At 36.4% G+C, this 16,706-nt stretch overlaps 1 protein-coding gene across 3 annotated transcripts in view; it reads right to left on the bottom strand.

Moving 5' to 3' along the window:
* LOC139588979 (transducin-like enhancer protein 1) overlaps positions 1–16,706 on the bottom strand; it is an 81,041-nt gene that overhangs the window by 55,138 nt on the left and 9,197 nt on the right. For 2 of the 3 annotated variants that reach the window (XM_071424866.1, XM_071424867.1), the window contains exons 5-6: positions 5,074–5,136; positions 4,166–4,270 (exon numbers count right to left, since the gene is read on the bottom strand). In XM_071424866.1, the coding sequence (XP_071280967.1) occupies positions 4,166–4,270; positions 5,074–5,136 (168 nt within the window). The remainder of the gene's footprint in view (positions 1–4,165; positions 4,271–5,073; positions 5,137–16,706) is intronic. The other variant, XM_071424869.1, reaches the window with a different exon arrangement.

Genomic DNA, 16,706 nt, shown 5'->3' with positions numbered 1-16,706 from the left:
TTTATTTAATTTAAAAGAACTAGGCAATTTCCCCTCCCTCAGCACATAATGCAGATCATGCCTGAGAAGGATCTAAAGTAATGCTACAGCTGCTTAGCTCTTCCCTTGCACTAAATTCTGCATTCATTTCTGCTCTAGTCTGTATTTCTATTTTATAATGAAACATACAGCCTAGTTATTTATAGGCTTTCTAAGGATTAACTACACACTCATAAGAATAAACCCTCAAGAGGTTAACCTCATCCTCTTAAGCTTCACACACTACAATCCCAGAGATAGCTGGCAACCACAGCCAAGAGAGAAAAAATAATCCCACATCTTGCTAATCCTTTAGCCAATCACCTCATGCAACAGTGGAGAGGCCTCTCGGAGGCCAACAACTCAATCTGTCTCAGGAGAACTGTCAGTCCAAATGATACATATTTCACTAAATCATCAGCAACACACCTCAACAGGAAAAATAAGACATACCTGGCTTCTCAGTGGTATGCTGAAATCATGCATCAAAAACACTGCGCTGAAGAAAGTTTCCTGTTTGCTGCTTGTATTTCTCATTCAGATATTTGCATATTTGACTCATAAAACTAGTTTATTGATTGGAAAGTAAATCTAATCTTCCATTGTTCACACCGAGACATACCAATTTAACTGTCACTTATACTCCCTAACATGAACCTGTTATTTTCTAGACATATCTCACAAAAACAACCCCACAAAAAACCAAGCAGACAGTGAAACAAAACACAAAAAACCCCAAAGTACCCACAAAAAAGCCAAAACAAGCCTTCAAGTTACACCATAATAGTCTACCTAATTCTTTCATACCATGATCTACACTCTTCCTTAACTGCAGAAGTGGACACTGCTGGCAGCTGCAGCAAGGCCAAGGAGTTAATGGGGGCACTTATCCTTTTAGTTAGGGTTTCTGCTTTGTTCATTATTTATCTAGCAAAATTGCTACTTCATTCTACTCTAATGTAATAAATATTAAATGGTTCTATCTTTAAAAAAAATTGAAAGGACATTGTTTAGCCACACTGCTAACCCATGGCTGACAGTAAAAGCCTTCAAGAACATGTAGGATAAGTGTAAGGCCAGAAGTATGACTGTTAATAACCAAACATCATCCAGGATTTTTTCCTGAAGTAAGAATTTTTAATCAACACAGAGGATTAGCACTGCTTGCAAGCTCACTGAGTCCGACTATATTACTTTCTTTAAAAAATGTGTCAATTTATTCATTCTGTTTTGTACGTGCTTAATATACACCTATTCCAAAGCCTTGCTTTTGATTTTGTAGTCAAATTCTCTGAAAAATCCTGGTCCTGTGAGACTATAAGTCTCTATCCTCATAGTCTGTCCTCTAATAGGCTTCCATCTTTTCAACTGGAAATAAAAAGTATAAAATAAATATAGTTCAAAATAATTTTGTATTTCAAAACATTTTTCCCAGTAATTTAAAAGCCTTTGTTCCCTTCCAGAATTCATACATTGCACAGGAGTAACATGAACTTCTCTATCTGAAGGAAGTCAACTGGGAAACCCTTGAATCATCTGGTGTCAGGAAACAATGGCCCTTAAGGACATAAAGGAAGAGAGGAAAAAAGGCAAATCCTAGCAGAAATGCAGAATTGTATTTAGTAAAGAGAAACCAGGCAAGTTAGTACCAGCTAGCAAAATAAACTTCCCTCCTATCCTCAAGAATTATCATATGCATGTATTTTAGGTAGTGTGACAGCAGAAGCCCCTCGATTGCATCTTCTACTGTTACAGATTGGTCCAGCCTATTTGGACCCTGAAAAGAAGTTTGATGATCTTTCATGCCCATAATAGGTGTCTAAACCGTTAAATTACTATATCTTTTCTTATCTTGAAAGACACTGCACTTCAGCAGCATGGCCCTTCCATTGTTCTTTACACCAAGTCGGGCCCCTGAACAATACTGACAGCTGCTATCAAACTGTGCCGCGCTCACCCTCGGTGCAGCTGCCGCTCGTAGGAACAGACAGGCTTCTGATGTGTCCTCCCCTCTGGGGAAAGGCCTTGACACCCTGAGTGCTCAGTGAGGGGGAGCAAAGGTCCACTGAATTGTCAGCCTGATTTTATGCTACTCAGATTTTCCAGGACATACACCGTCCCTTTCAAACAAAACCAAGCATATGTCAGAGCATGAAACTTATTGTGCAGCACAAGATAACTATTGATTAATAGGACTGTAAAAGATCACTGGGACATACATCTAATTTTGGCATTATGTAAATGCATGCACCTACGTGGTCAAACGAGTTTTGTGCCCAGCATGTTAATTTCCTCACTCACAGTTTTGGATTTGTATGGCATCATTCAGGAGTCTTTCAAAAGACACAGGAACAGTATTTCTTCAGGTGAATCTTAGATGATTATAAAACCAAAATGTTTTGAGAGCCTACTATTCATGCTCCTAAAGAGCTTCCCTTCCTGCTCCCCAAAAACCCTAAAGTTCTTAATTGCATGTGGTGCTTGTAGATCCTATGGCTTTTAAGACTTTTGTGCAGACTGCACAAAAAAGCAAAAAACTGCTTTTTAAAAAAAGCAGTTGACATGCTTGAGATAGCAAAATTTGGTTTGTCTAAGTAGCACTATTTTAAGGCAAAAAAGAATCTTTAAAAGTATGTTTTAATATGTTTCCTTTTACTGCATAAACTCTTCTTTAAAACTAGTTCATAACAAAGGGTTTTCCATTCTGTTTTCATCCTTAAGAAGCGATTTGTTTTAAAAATTTAAGAAAGTACAGTTCTCTAATCTTTGCTAATCGAATACCACAAATGGACATGTGGCGTATTTCAAAGACAAAATCAGGTATTCATAAACTAATTCATTACACAAGCAAAGCATAGAGGAGATTCTGACAAATACAGATGTAATTGTGTGGGTTTCTAAGATGTGATTAGCAAATCAACTAAGTAACAGTCAAAATTTGATACGAAGGAAAAACAGCACAGATTTGAAGGGGGGGTATGTTTATGCAAAGCTAATCTGTCAAGTGTAATAAAGCAGCTTGAATAAAATTTAAGCTGAAAATCCACTGAAGCTCCCCATTTCAGGGAGGAAAAGCTATTAAAAGGAAATGAAGGTCACCCTCCCAGTTTATTTCACCTAATTGACTGCCAATAGCTTACCACAGGCAAACTGACTGCAGATCTGCAATTGAGAAACTGATGAAAGGAGCATTTTCAAGCTGAGGCTCATTCTTTTAATCCTCCCTCTCTCCTATTTTTTTTTTTCCATCTCCAGTTGGGATGTAATTTTAAGCACAGATGGATTAACTGGTTCCATTGTCTGTAGACGTCATTGGACTATGGCACTGTTAATCCGTACAGCAGCATGTCTAATTATCATTACAAAGTGTCTGAGGGAACTATAAAGACCAGCAGGGCATCTTCTCACAAGCAATTAACATAAATTGATAAATGAGTAATTTGAATCCGCTCAAGGCGCTCACATATGAATAAAATCAGAAAGGACAGGTTCTTGTTTCGGCTACTTCTTTCACTTAGTCGGAAGGGCAGAAAACATGAGAAATATTCCAGACTTAGTGGCAGGGGAAATGAACTCATACAGTGGAAGGAATGTATGGTTCAAAAAGTTCATTAATACAAAGCAAATGACTTGTGATTGACAACCAGTCACAAGCAAGTAGTATTAACTTTTTTAGCATATTTAAAAGCACATTCTTGGTGAAAGGCTATTAGAACACTGTGTCAGACAATTAATACTACTTCAAAAGGAAGTGAAGTTTCTATTCAGTAGCTTGCTAATTTAAAATTCATGAAAGATTCACAAGAAAGGGAAAGAAAGAAGAATGAATAGTTGTATGAGCTCCAAGAACTGAAGTGTCACAAAAAGCATGAGGAAAAAATATCTAGCTCAACTGACATACAATACCCATAAATAAACAAGCAACTCTCCTAAAACTCTTATTTCTTGCAGGAAAAGTTTTGGCCGGCACCGCTGGCCAAAATTATGTTCTGACAAAGTAAATTACTACCTTTATCTCTGCTAAAATCTGTGTAAAGCAAAAACACTTCAGCAACACTGGGCATCAAAACAATGTCAGAAATCAAAACATTATGTTTGTTTTAAAAAAATAGCAAAGCAGTAAGATATGAAAGCAAGTTATACACACTGTAGGAGGTAGACCTGGAAGGCCACGTACCCCGATGATGGCATTCAATTCAGCCATGGTCACTTGTTTGGCACGTTCTACAGCTTGGGCCACTTGTTGCTGATGCTGTTGAAAGAAGAAGAGGTATAAGGAGGAATTTGTGTTAAAGTATTACCATACCATATCAAACCAGGATCACAAATACTTGAATAACCAGTTTGTCTGCAGAAGCCCACAATACCCATTGCAAGACATCTCATGCAGGTAAAAGGTAACAATGCCCTATTTTTGACCTGCTCAAAAGGAAAGAAGAGACCTGAAGGCAGCCAGCTTATCTCTTCCCCTAAGTGCCTTCATTATTTGCTGTCTGGCAGATGAATAATCATTTTTAATTGAGCCAACAGGACAATGTCAACTTTACATTAGTTTCAATTTTAACATTTATAGACTCTGTGCCTACATAGAAAACCAACTGAAATTTCAAACAAGGAAAAGCTGCCTTAGCTAAAATCATAGTCATTCAGACTAAATGTAGATATAAAAATTTAAATAGTGTTTTGCATAGTAGCTAAACACTCACCTTTGATATAAATTATGTAGACAACATAAGCATGCTTATTTCACTAGATCTACACTTGACAGCTGAATATCTAATAAACAATCACCATGATTAGAAACAAAAGCATTTTCTTGTATTGCTACTATTTTACAGACTCCCACTCTCCTCAGGCAATGAATGAGGCTGAGCCATTGTCACTAGTTTGAACTCAGATTTGTTAGATCAAATTAGCAGGGGGTTTGCACACTTCAGCTATAACAGATGTTCCTTACACTTGTGTATTGTGATAAAATTAACATCTTAAAACTAGCTAATTTGCAAACAGAAAAACAACATAATCGCACTTTAACAGCTGAACAGTTTTACTTACTTCCTGAGACAAAAATGGGATGACTTGTGCACAAATTGTATTCAATCTCTTCGCAATTTCTGTCTACAGAGTAAAAGTATTTTGATTAAAAATTGCATTTTAGGGGTTTGACATATTAACTTGTATAAAGGATTATATTAAGTTCAGACAGTGAAGAAAGTAACAAAATATTACCCATTTTTCATACTACTGCAAATATTAATACTTAACATACAAGCCCAGACATAGAAAGAGATTTTGTTAGCTACTCTAGGACATCTGCCACGTCTAAAGCACCTAATCTGTACACACATTTAGGCACGAATCAAGTCCTTGCATATAGTTCATTAATAAGCAGAGCATTTTTGAAATCCATTAACTCCAAGATAAAGCCTTTTAAAAGGTAGATTTATTATTACTCAAATTATCAAGCAGCATAATATGCAGGCAGCAGGAGTAGAAGAAAAATGCTTCTTTCCTGATCAATTTTATCTGCCTATTAGAAGGTAAAACGACAGAAATGCACCATTGGGAATACAAAAGAAATACTAAAACAGAAGTGAATAAGAATGGAGACAAAAAGTACAGACTTCTAAAATATATATTGAAAGAGAATTAAAATAATGCAAACAAAGAAAAAAGAAATAGATCAGAAAATGTGATCTTGTGAGCAGCGAATTTGTGAAACCATGAACAGCAGGAGAACAAGGTTAGGAACCAGTGTAGAACAGAACAATCCTTCAGGGAAATCAACAGAGATTACAGCAGGACAAAGAGTTTGAGTCCCACTTTCAACAACCTCATATATCTTGTACTTCTGTATGTTCCATTTTGTCATGTCAACCTAAACCCTGGATTCCTGGTGGGGTAAAGGGATCTTTTTCTCTCATTACTCAGTGTTATCTGTGTTTACAGCCTTTCAGACCCATACATCTGCCCATAATTCAGAACCACTATTATAATTAACTCTCAAGCTACTTATACAATTTCCTCAGTCTTCCTTAGAAACAGCAATTTCAGTCACTGTAGCACAGTTGCACAAAACCAAAATCAGCACCTAGACAAGAACACAGCTTATGTGTAAGAGACAATGAAAAGCTCCTGTCCATCCCTGTCATATAATCAACCCATAAAGACATTTCTTGGTTAGTTGGGTTTTTTTCAACGTTTCAAGACAGAAGAAACAAGCAGTCACTACTATGAATCATTAAGCCTTCTATGAAATCACATATATTAAAGCTGAGCAAAGATAAACTCAGTTAAGTCAGACTAAAACTGTTAACTCTCTGCCAACCTTTTCCTGAACCTTTCTATAAACCTGAGGTTTTTAAGAAGATGCTGTGATATGTTGTTCTTTATAAATCAGTCCCATCCTAATTGGGATATAAAATCAACCCTCTAGCTTTATGTCTCAGGAGACAGGTGATTTGGGATCTAAGCATAATTAGCAACTTTATCACCTCCTTCCAAACCTCTGACAGACACAGGGAAAATACATGATGGCATCCAGACCTGTAAAACACCTCATCTCTCTTGACATGAAGCACTCCACCTGACCAAAACCTGATATTTGACACACCCAAACTAAATAGTTTTGCAGAAGCTTCCAAAGAAGTTCTGGGATGGCTTCTTCCTAGGATCAAAAGGTTTCCCTTAACTGAGGGCAATGAAGTGACAGTTGCTTTACAGGAAATCTTTGCCCCCTGCAAGAAGGTGAACATATCTCTATTCTCAACTGAAACAGCTATCATTTCACAGAGTACCACAGTGGTCTTCTCCATTCTGTCTGGGCCATAACCATAAAACATCTATAATTTCATATTCAGCCTTTAGTACTGAGACTACATACATAATAGCAAAGTCAACACTTGGAAGTTACCAGCTTATCTATTACTGGTTATCAGACTTAACTGTTAACAAATCTGTTGGCATTTCTATGTTAAAGAAAAAAAAAAACCAAACACATGTACTAATGGGCATTTTTCCACATACCTAGTATATCTCTCCAGAAAGCAGGGTACATCAGCTGTGGAAGGGTAGTCTGTTGCATAGCAATCTGTTTGGCTGATGTTTAGCTAAGATGTTTAGGATCCAAGGACTTAATTGCCCTAGACCAATGGGATTAATTTTGTTTTTCAGGCAGGAACAAGTATGAATCATAGCAGGTGACAAGAGGGGATAGAGAAGGAATAAAGTAAGAAACTCACTTGGTGTCTACTGCAAAGTTATTTGGCCTGTAAGGGCCACACAAATGGCCTATATATTTACCCTATTCTAAGGTAAATGTCCTTATTGTTGCTATAAGGAAAAAAATGCAATCCTATTTTTAGTAGAGTCTGTAAAACATGCAAGTTGTCCATATTATTGGATTTTTCTGCTCCGAATCCCAAACATCTGAGCTACACTGTAATAACATATTATACATAACATCAAACAGTAAGACTAAAATGCAGTATCATGTGCATCAGGTTATAATTGCCTCCCAATGAAGGTCAGTTAGATATTTAATTTATTTTCTAAAAATGAAGGCATAATCAACTTTCCCACTTTCCACACCAATCTTCTGTTAAAGTATTATCACACCTTATTTAGTGTCAGAACAGGAAAAAAAAAAGTGTATTCTTCTTAGTTTGTCTTTACCAAACCTGGGCATCATTGATGACCATATGTGAACAGCAACCTTACTTCAACAACAGTGCTAGATAAACTTAAATGTACATGCCTAAAATAAACTATTTTGAGATTTCTTGCTGTTGTTACAAGTGCCAGTTAAGAGACACCTACACTGAAAATTGAAATGACTGTTCTATTAATCATAAAAAGTCTGCTTGCCTTTAAAAGGCAGTTTGTCTAAGAGAGTTTTCACACGTTTTAAGTACTTAAAACTATTTATCTACTATGCAATTTCATGCAGCTCCTGTTTGCTGCCCTCTAATATTAAGTAAAAAAAAGTCATCCACAAACACGTTAAAAAAAATTTTTGTTGTCTAGCAATTTGTCAAAGTTAAGTTTTAATCCACAATTTATGTAATTTTGCTGATCAAGAGTTGCAAGACGTTGTCTTCAGAATTGAGAAATAATGAACATTTGTAACTTTAAATGTAAATGCAACAGTTCAATAGACAATGCACGTTTGCTGTTTAAGATGAAATACCCTTGAGTATGCATGCACGCGTGCCTGTACATGTGTACACATTCATTCTGGAAAGCAAAACCCCTTTCTGAAAGAGTCAAGGACAGTTTCCTTAACCAAGACTAGACATCAGTAACTGGTGTCATTAGAATAAGCCCCCAGACTGGTGCTCAGAATTTGAAAGTCTTAAAATAAAGGTACTTATCTCCTGTTTCTAGAGGCCTTCGAATATAACATAACTATTACCTAACTGCTCATCTTGAGACATATAAAGAGGTCCTAAGGATGAATAAACAAAGGAAACTTTGCAGAAAGCTGCTCAAACATAGACAAACATGACTAATTGCTCATGTTCAGTGGCTCCTTGGTAAAGCAGGACACAGAAGTCTGCATCTCTCATGAAAGTCCTCTGAGCTCTACAGCAGCTCTTAGCAAAGCATCTGAAGTGCCCTTAATTGTTTGTGTTCTTAATGCAGAGCCTCTTGAATACATTCATTTTTAATAGAGAACTTGAGTGTGAGGCCCATCAAAGAATAAGAAAACTACACTGGTTCTTGCTGCTGTAATGATTGTCTTTTGATTTATTTGCAAATGACTAGCTTGTCAGACCCCTGACTGAAGTGCTACCCTCCTTTCTGAAGTATCATTAAAAATTAACATGAAGGAATTCAGCTGCATTTTGTAAAATTAACTTTAGCTGATGGATTTTTTTCTCTTCACTTGTATAATTTTTTTTGCCTCTGTTCCATTTAGTTAAGGACTTGCGTGTTTTGACCTAACCATTGCCAAATTCAAGTGTTTGTACTTAAGTTTGTCTTGCACACTTGTTAAGTGAATTCTTAACATAATGACAAAGAACAAAGCAGCCAGACTAGTTACTAAATACAACAATCATTTAAATAAGGCTTTTTACTATGGACTTAAGCTTGTTTGTAGAATTGAATTTTGTTTTCCTTCTGTATGGTTAGAAAAAAGTATTGACCTGTTTTCCTTTACAGTGGTCTGCTCCGGATAATTTTGCACTTTGATAGCCTGTACTTTCCAAAGCTCCAAATAAGGTATCATACCCAAATCACCACAATTTCTTGAAAAGGACAAATTTTTGCAATGAAATTAAAAGGAAGTATAATACAAGCATTCAAGTTCTATTTCATGGCATAACAAACACCCATGTGTATTTTAGCTCTATGTAAGAAGCCCTAGCTTATGGGAACCAGCAGTTTAACTTCTGAGTGAAGAACACAGACTTTCTCTGAGGAGAATTAGTTAATCCCCTTTCAGCTTCAGAGGTTTCAAGGGGAGTAATTGTGGGTTTGCTCCAACCAGTGTCTACCAATGCATATCCCAGTACTAACTTCAGCTATAGGATCCGTGGTGATTTAAGACAAAAATTAAATCTTACAACACTTCAGTTTTATCAATCACTTGCCCTGCAACAGCTGCTCCATTATTATGGCTTAGGCTCATCAAAGCTGCCCAGATTCTATTTTATAAAGCAAAGCTTAGCTAAAAATGTCCATTTTATGTCAGAAGATTGTTATTAATTCCTGCACTGAACTTCCAGTATCACAAAGTTAGAGCAGTGCTTTTAGATCTGATCTATCACCAGTTCTGAAGTATTCTTATTTTTTACATTTTTATTTATGACATTATTTTGATCCAATTTTGCAAGTAAAATTTGTAATAAATTCAGAAAAATACAGTTTAGGAACAACAATTACAAATAAAGCAAAAACCATCAATGTTCTGATAATACCAAAGAAGCATGTCATAATTCATTCCCTTCAAGCAAAAGAATCAGAGAATCGGCTTTTAAGGCACACAAAGGAATAAACTGTTAAAACACATTCACAAAAGCTTTAGAAGGTAATTCTTAAGCATTCTGCCTCTGCTTACACTTTAAGGAATTAGAAAGCCAAGTACAACACTGAACTCCTCCTGGAAGGACAAAATGGACTTCCTGCCATTTACAGCATGTAACACAGTAATCCACTGGGGAGGAAAGGTCAACGTTGCACTTTTGGTCATTACTGAATCATTTGAGATTATCTGTGGTGGGGATGAGAAGAAAATCGAAGCCTATGAGAATGCTGGAAATGGCTTGACCTCAGCCCAGTTTTCTTCTCCATCTGTCTATAAGGCATGTGAATAAAGTTCCTCTTTCTGGGACATGCTTGACCATTTTTTTTTAATTCCTGCTGCAAGGCAGAACTCATTCAAATACCCAAAGACCCGTGAAATGCAGTAAGAAACTGTATATTTTAGTCTTGTGTTGAAGTTTAATATCTATTTAGTGTTTTAATTTTTCCAACAGAATCATTGAAACAAGCAGTGCACTTAAATAACAAAGCCTTTATTCTTTTTGTGATCAAAATCTTCAAAGACAAGAGGAAGCAGACACATTCAGAGAGCAATTACAGAAAAAAAATGTATTTCACTGTGCTTAGCTTTCTGTATTTCACTGTACTTAGCTTTCTGCATGCTTTGTTAGTACTTGCTATAGCAAGACTCCAGCACCTCCAAAAATTAGTTGCTAAGAATTCAGGGGATGAGGGGATGTTGGAATTATAATTAAATCTCAAAACCTAAACACTCAAAAGTTTCAAATGATTAAGGCTAGCATTCTGTGAACTTTGCTGTTCATGTTATTGAATCCAGGTTGAGCACAGAGATATGCATATATTATGAATGCCCTTTTATTTAAAATTAATACACTACATTCCATTTTGGCGATGGCTGCAAAAGAAAAAAAATAAAAATAAAGGCAACATGCCATTTAAAAGTTTAGGCCCCACAGTATATCAATGTCAAACAACAGCGTGTCAAGCTAAGATTCAATTCAGGTAAGTGCCACTGCCAAATTTTCTTGTTCCCAGACGTGCTTTAAGATTATTTTATTGCTTAAAATTTAATTTGTTCCAACTTGCGTTTCCATGACAACGTTGGCTAACCCTGCAAATCATTTGGGTAATTGGATATCTTATCTTTCTATTGCTCTCAAATCCAATGATTCTGGAAGAACTGCAGCAGCCAATCAAATTTACAGGCCTCCTGAGTAATAGACTTGCACAAGTAGCCACATCCATCTCCCCTTTTACTGCTGTATTAACCAACCTGTGACAAATTGCGGAAGTCGGCCTTCCAACTGTATTTAAAATTATAAACACTGTCATCACTAATACTCTCACCAATAGGAGGGAGTGAGGTTTACTCTCAACAGATACTTGATATTCAATCTGACAAGAAGCAATGGGTAGCATTCATTTCAGCAACAAAAATAATCTCTGTATTTTGGGCATAAACTTCAGTTTAGCATGACATGTAATTAATAAATACATTTTCCTTCTGCCCCATATTAGTACTACTCATTTTAATTGTGAGATCAGTCACCCACAAAATGATATTAAAATCCCAGAAGACTGGGATGAAAAATCTTTAGCAATAAAAAAACCAAAAGACCACTTTTGTAGTAGTCTTTGCAAGTAGGAACAGGGAAAAGAAGTAGCAGAAATATTAACAGAATAAAAATTCAAAATTATAAAGATACTGAATGCTACATAGTTTCCAAAATGAAATTAGAGAGCTTTAATTCAGTACCTAAACTACTTTTATCTGAATCCTCTTAGATGTTCATTTAAATTACAGAAAGGTCACAATAATTTAAACATAAGCTACATATGATGCATAAGACAACAGCTACACTTGCCAAATATCTACTACAGATTTGGATCCCATTCAAGTGTAAAGTGACTGGATATATTTCAGATGTCTAATTTCAATGCTTTATAAAAATAGAGAGAGGCTGAGTGTAACTCAATGAACCACTGTACACAACTGCCCATCCCATTTACAGCTGTAAGTCCTGTTGAAACAGAGCCAACGGGCAACAAAGAGTCTGTTGTCAGGATGTCGAAGTGCTCCTTTCACATATCTTCACTATGTCAAGACTCTTCTTAAACTTGGCTGAAGAGGGCAGTTACCACATTTCTCCTTTAATCTAACTTCAACCCATCTTGCTTAAGCACTCGCAACTACAAAGGGTGTGTTTATCTAAATTTTAGTTCCATTGTTTAGCTTCCAAGCCTAAGCTAACCTTAAATACACACAGAAGTATTTAAATCTCTTAAGTGAGCACACAGCTTTGTTTTACTTTCAAGCTGTTTTCCAGGACACAGAGTTCCCACTTTTATTTAGATTACAAGAGATGCTGAGAGAATCAATGGCTGACTCCAATCCAGAAGAGGTCTTGGCCACCTTTGCCTCCTGGGACACAATTTCTTTGAACCATACTGCAGACATCTAGAGACCTGCCAAACATCTCAACAACTAATCAGGCAGAAAACATTGCTATAATACAAACTGCGAAAGGACCAGCTTGGTAGACCACTTTATCAGGTAGCTAAATAAACTCACAGGAGACATCCATCCAGTAGGAGAATAGCCCAAAGTATCAGGAGAACCAAGAGGTTTTTGGGAGAAACATAAGCTATCAATGAGTTCCCCTCTTCTCATCTAAGAGTTGTTATGGTGCTCTATAAGCAGCATGGTCTCCAAAATTATCCAGCACACTTTGCAGTATTACTTTTAAGGTCACTAAGAACTTGATTTACTCTGGACAACTGAGCAACACTGCACTACACAGTAACAAGGAGGAGACAAAGAGCACAGAAAGATAAAAGAACATAAAAAGTATAACCCTAACTGCTACCCTCTTACCAGGTAAGAGCACCAGCATCTCTTAATTTAGTTTAGGATGCTATTTTAAAACTACTTCCTATTTCTGCAAATATCTTTTCAGTACTTGTTACACTGAGCCACTTGATTGGGATGGCAGTAGAAAGTCAAAGCTCTTACACAGCTGGAGAAGTACCTGGAATCAGTTTCTAAAAAATCAGAGTATAAAGTTCCTCAAACCAAGCACATACATTTACAGTATGCAAGTCAATAACAAAGCTGTAGTCAGGATTCTGTCCTTATCAATATTCAAGTAAGACTGTAACAGCAGTAAGACAAGAATTTATTTACTAGAACAATAAGTATGCCATCCAACAAAAGAGAAATAGTAAGACAAGGGTCTGAATTATTGGTGGGGGGGAATCTAATAATTATGCAACAATCAGACTTTAGAAATAACTACCAAAGTAAGCATATCAACTAAGTCACATGTACTACTCTAAATGTAGTTTCACCATTTTAAAATACTTAGTACAGTCACAGTTCAGTTTCAAAAATCTATCAAGTCAGAAAAACAATTTAAACACTTATTCATATCAATGCTTGAGGTGCCATCAGGTGACTCACTAATGAATAACAAGTTAAAAGGATTGACAACTCCTTTGATAGTAACTAGTGGAACTACCCACCACATAGGATTTTCAAGAAAGGTGAACATAATGGATATTTTCACTGCATAGGGAAAAAGGTTCACAAATCTTTCAGCAAAACTTTGGGCACATGACACTAAATTCCTTACCCATTTTATTATTTTTATATATATTCTGTTACTTACAGAATAGAAACAATAGTAAAAAGACTATCTAAATTACATTCTAATAGACAAGAGTGCCATAAAAAATCACAGGTCCGAAATATTTTTCAGCAAAAAACATCAGAATTATGCAAAGTCCAAAAAGGTAAAGTAATTACAGATAAGAGAGAAGATGATGGTAACATCTTTGCTAAGAATATGACAGCCATAGCACTATTAGGAACACTAGCAGCATACCAAAAATTTCATGGGAACAAGGACAAAACTGCTTGATTACTAAACCAGGTACGGATAAAATAATTTGGGGTTTTTTGAAACTAAGAAGTCCTGCAATTCATGATAAGTCCAGTATTTTTTAGTGTTTCCCACTAACAAGCATAAAGATCTCTTCATTTACCCTAATCCTCAATTTGCAAAGAGTTTCAAGCTGAGAAAGACAGAATATGCTAGAGAATAGCTTCAGAACTCACTTTACAGTGAATGGAAAAATGGACTGAAAAGTAAAAAGGACAGGGATAAAGGCCCATAGCATGCCTAGACAGGAACATAAAAGAAAAGGAAATAATGGGCCTTAGGAATGAAACTCTTGGTCACAGAGGATCAGAAGTTGAACATAAGTCAATAGCAGGCTGTTGCAGAAAAGGCTGCCACCTCAGTAAGGCGTATTCTGAGTAAGCCTTCTGTGCCACTCAGCAAGGCATTTCCTCCCCTGGAGTACTGTACTTCAGCTGGGCAACACCATTCAGAGAATGAACACTCGACTTTAGAGGTATGCAGCACGGTTCTGGAAGGCAGGCGAATGATTTGCTCTCCTTATCCAGGGTGAGGAAAATGCATGGTAAAGAGCTGAAGTTACAACAGAAAAGACGAAACTGTAACTCAAGAAGCACTTCAACAGCAAGGACATAAAAGCAAGCTGTTACTTGAAGAGCTTGAGGGTTGCCACTACTGTTGAAGTCTTTGCTAACAGATGGAACAAGCATCCTATCAGTAATGACATTGGTATAGCTGATCCTGCTAGGAGGACACAGGGAGGCACTAGGTCCCTGCTAATGACGTGATTCTAGAGTTCATATTTCAGTTTGAATAAACAACCCAAAAGCTTTCTATGGGTATTGTTGAAAATTTTGCTTTTGTTTAACTGACAATTTATAGTCACCATTTGAGGCCACAGACAGCTAGACTAGTTTACTGTCTGAAAAGTAATGGTTGGAAATCTTATAACCAGTCATTTTACAACAATAGAAATTTTACAATATTTTAGAACAATAGAAATTCAGAATGACCTTACATCCTTGCACCTTAAAGAAAGATGAATGTTTTACCTTTTTTTTAGCAAAATGAAAAACTTTTTTGTAAATAGGAACTGTTGGAGCAAAATAATGATCTTTTTGTAAGTAATTTTTCCCAAGAAAGTGTAGGGTTTTCATCCTTTCTCCCCAGCTTAATTCAAATTTCTGTACTTGAAGTTGAGATAATCATGTCTTGAAGCAGAGAGCATGGCATCTCAAGGGGTTTAGAACACTTAAAAAAAAATTCATAAATAGGCAGATTTCCACAGATCATAAAAACCACCCAGTTTCAGACATCCTTTCTTTTTCTTGAGCTAACAAAAGCAGGTTCTCATAGATTTAATGTCTTATCAAGATGCAGGTCAGCAAGCATACCCATTCCTGTTCCCATTCTCCAAAATGAAAGCTATCCTTTGTTTTTGCTTGCTAATCCACAGAAGACTTTAAAATGGCACAAGTAGAGATGGCAGCATTTTGTTCTCTAAATCAATTTTATCCTCAGCCATCAACTAGATGTTTCAGCACACAGAAAGATCAGTCCTTCCCTTCTAATTCAAAAATCTATACTACCATTGCCCTTGCAAACTGCTAAACAAGCAGTATCGGCAATGCACTTGTGTTCTGTAATATATTTACTGCAAATCCCAACGGCTTGCCTCCTAATGCAGTTTTCTATTGTGTCTGTTCTTGTGTCAATACAGTGACTGGTCACCTTACAAGTAAGTTGCTTGGACCAACTGTTTACACAAACATCAAAAAGCTTCAAGACAAAGGAAAAAAAAAAGACCAAACAGAAAAAAGAGAACATCCATGTTGCTGAGGGAGGGGGACAAAAAAATCCAAAAACCTAAACAAACTAAGAAGTCTTTAATCAAAACACGATTTAACCTCAGTCTTCTGTTTTATTATCATATAGCCAAAAAGGCTAGTTAGCTGTTCAGATCATGTATGAAGTACCAAATACTTTCAGACAGACAGCCCCGACACAAAGTTTACCTAACACCCCTCACAGACTTAAATCTGTAATTTAATCATCAGTGCTACTTTGTTCACAAAGAACAAATGTTCTGAAGAACATAAAGAAAAGGCGGGAGCAACTTCACCAATCTCCACTTAGTGACTAGACACTTCTAATACACTCTACAATTTCTCATTAGACAGAGTATTATCACTATAAAAAAATTCAGGGACACTCACCAAACACAATTTCCTGAACTGATTTCCCCATACTAGAAAGTGTATTTTATAAGTAGGCTTGCTAACAACTGATATAAGACTCAACACTCAAAACAAAAGAAACCCAAACAGCCCACCTGGATGCTGTCAAGATTCATATAAACCTATGGAAACAATATTAAAATCTCTAACTTGAAAATACAATCAAAATACTTTCAAGGGAAATTGGAATCAAAAAAGGCTTACAGCATTATTTCACAAGGTTGTAGCATTTAAAATTTTTGTTTTGTTGGAGGTTTTCGTTTGTTTGTGCAGCACTAGGGCTTCTTTCTTAAAAGAGACAACCTCAGGAAATAACCGATTTTTAAGTCTAACCTGATTTAACTAGAGTTCGGTTAAGATTAAACTCAATTTCAGCAAGCTCTAATCCACTTTTCAATCACCTCCAGCACTATGCCAGAAACAGTTCTCTAGTGGAGTTTCACAGGGGCCTTTGCTGCAATCTGTTTTACTAATATGATCTGCAGCACAGCGTGGAAAAGACAGCAAGTGGCGAGTAAGAAAA

This window comes from Agelaius tricolor, unplaced genomic scaffold (assembly GCF_023055355.1).
Source record: "Agelaius tricolor isolate 1412-34295 unplaced genomic scaffold, bAgeTri1.0.p SCAF_4, whole genome shotgun sequence".
In the NCBI taxonomy this organism is placed as follows: domain Eukaryota; kingdom Metazoa; phylum Chordata; class Aves; order Passeriformes; family Icteridae; genus Agelaius; species Agelaius tricolor.
The sequence above is the reverse complement of the archived record's forward strand: the minus strand, read 5'-3'. Positions and strand labels throughout refer to the sequence as shown.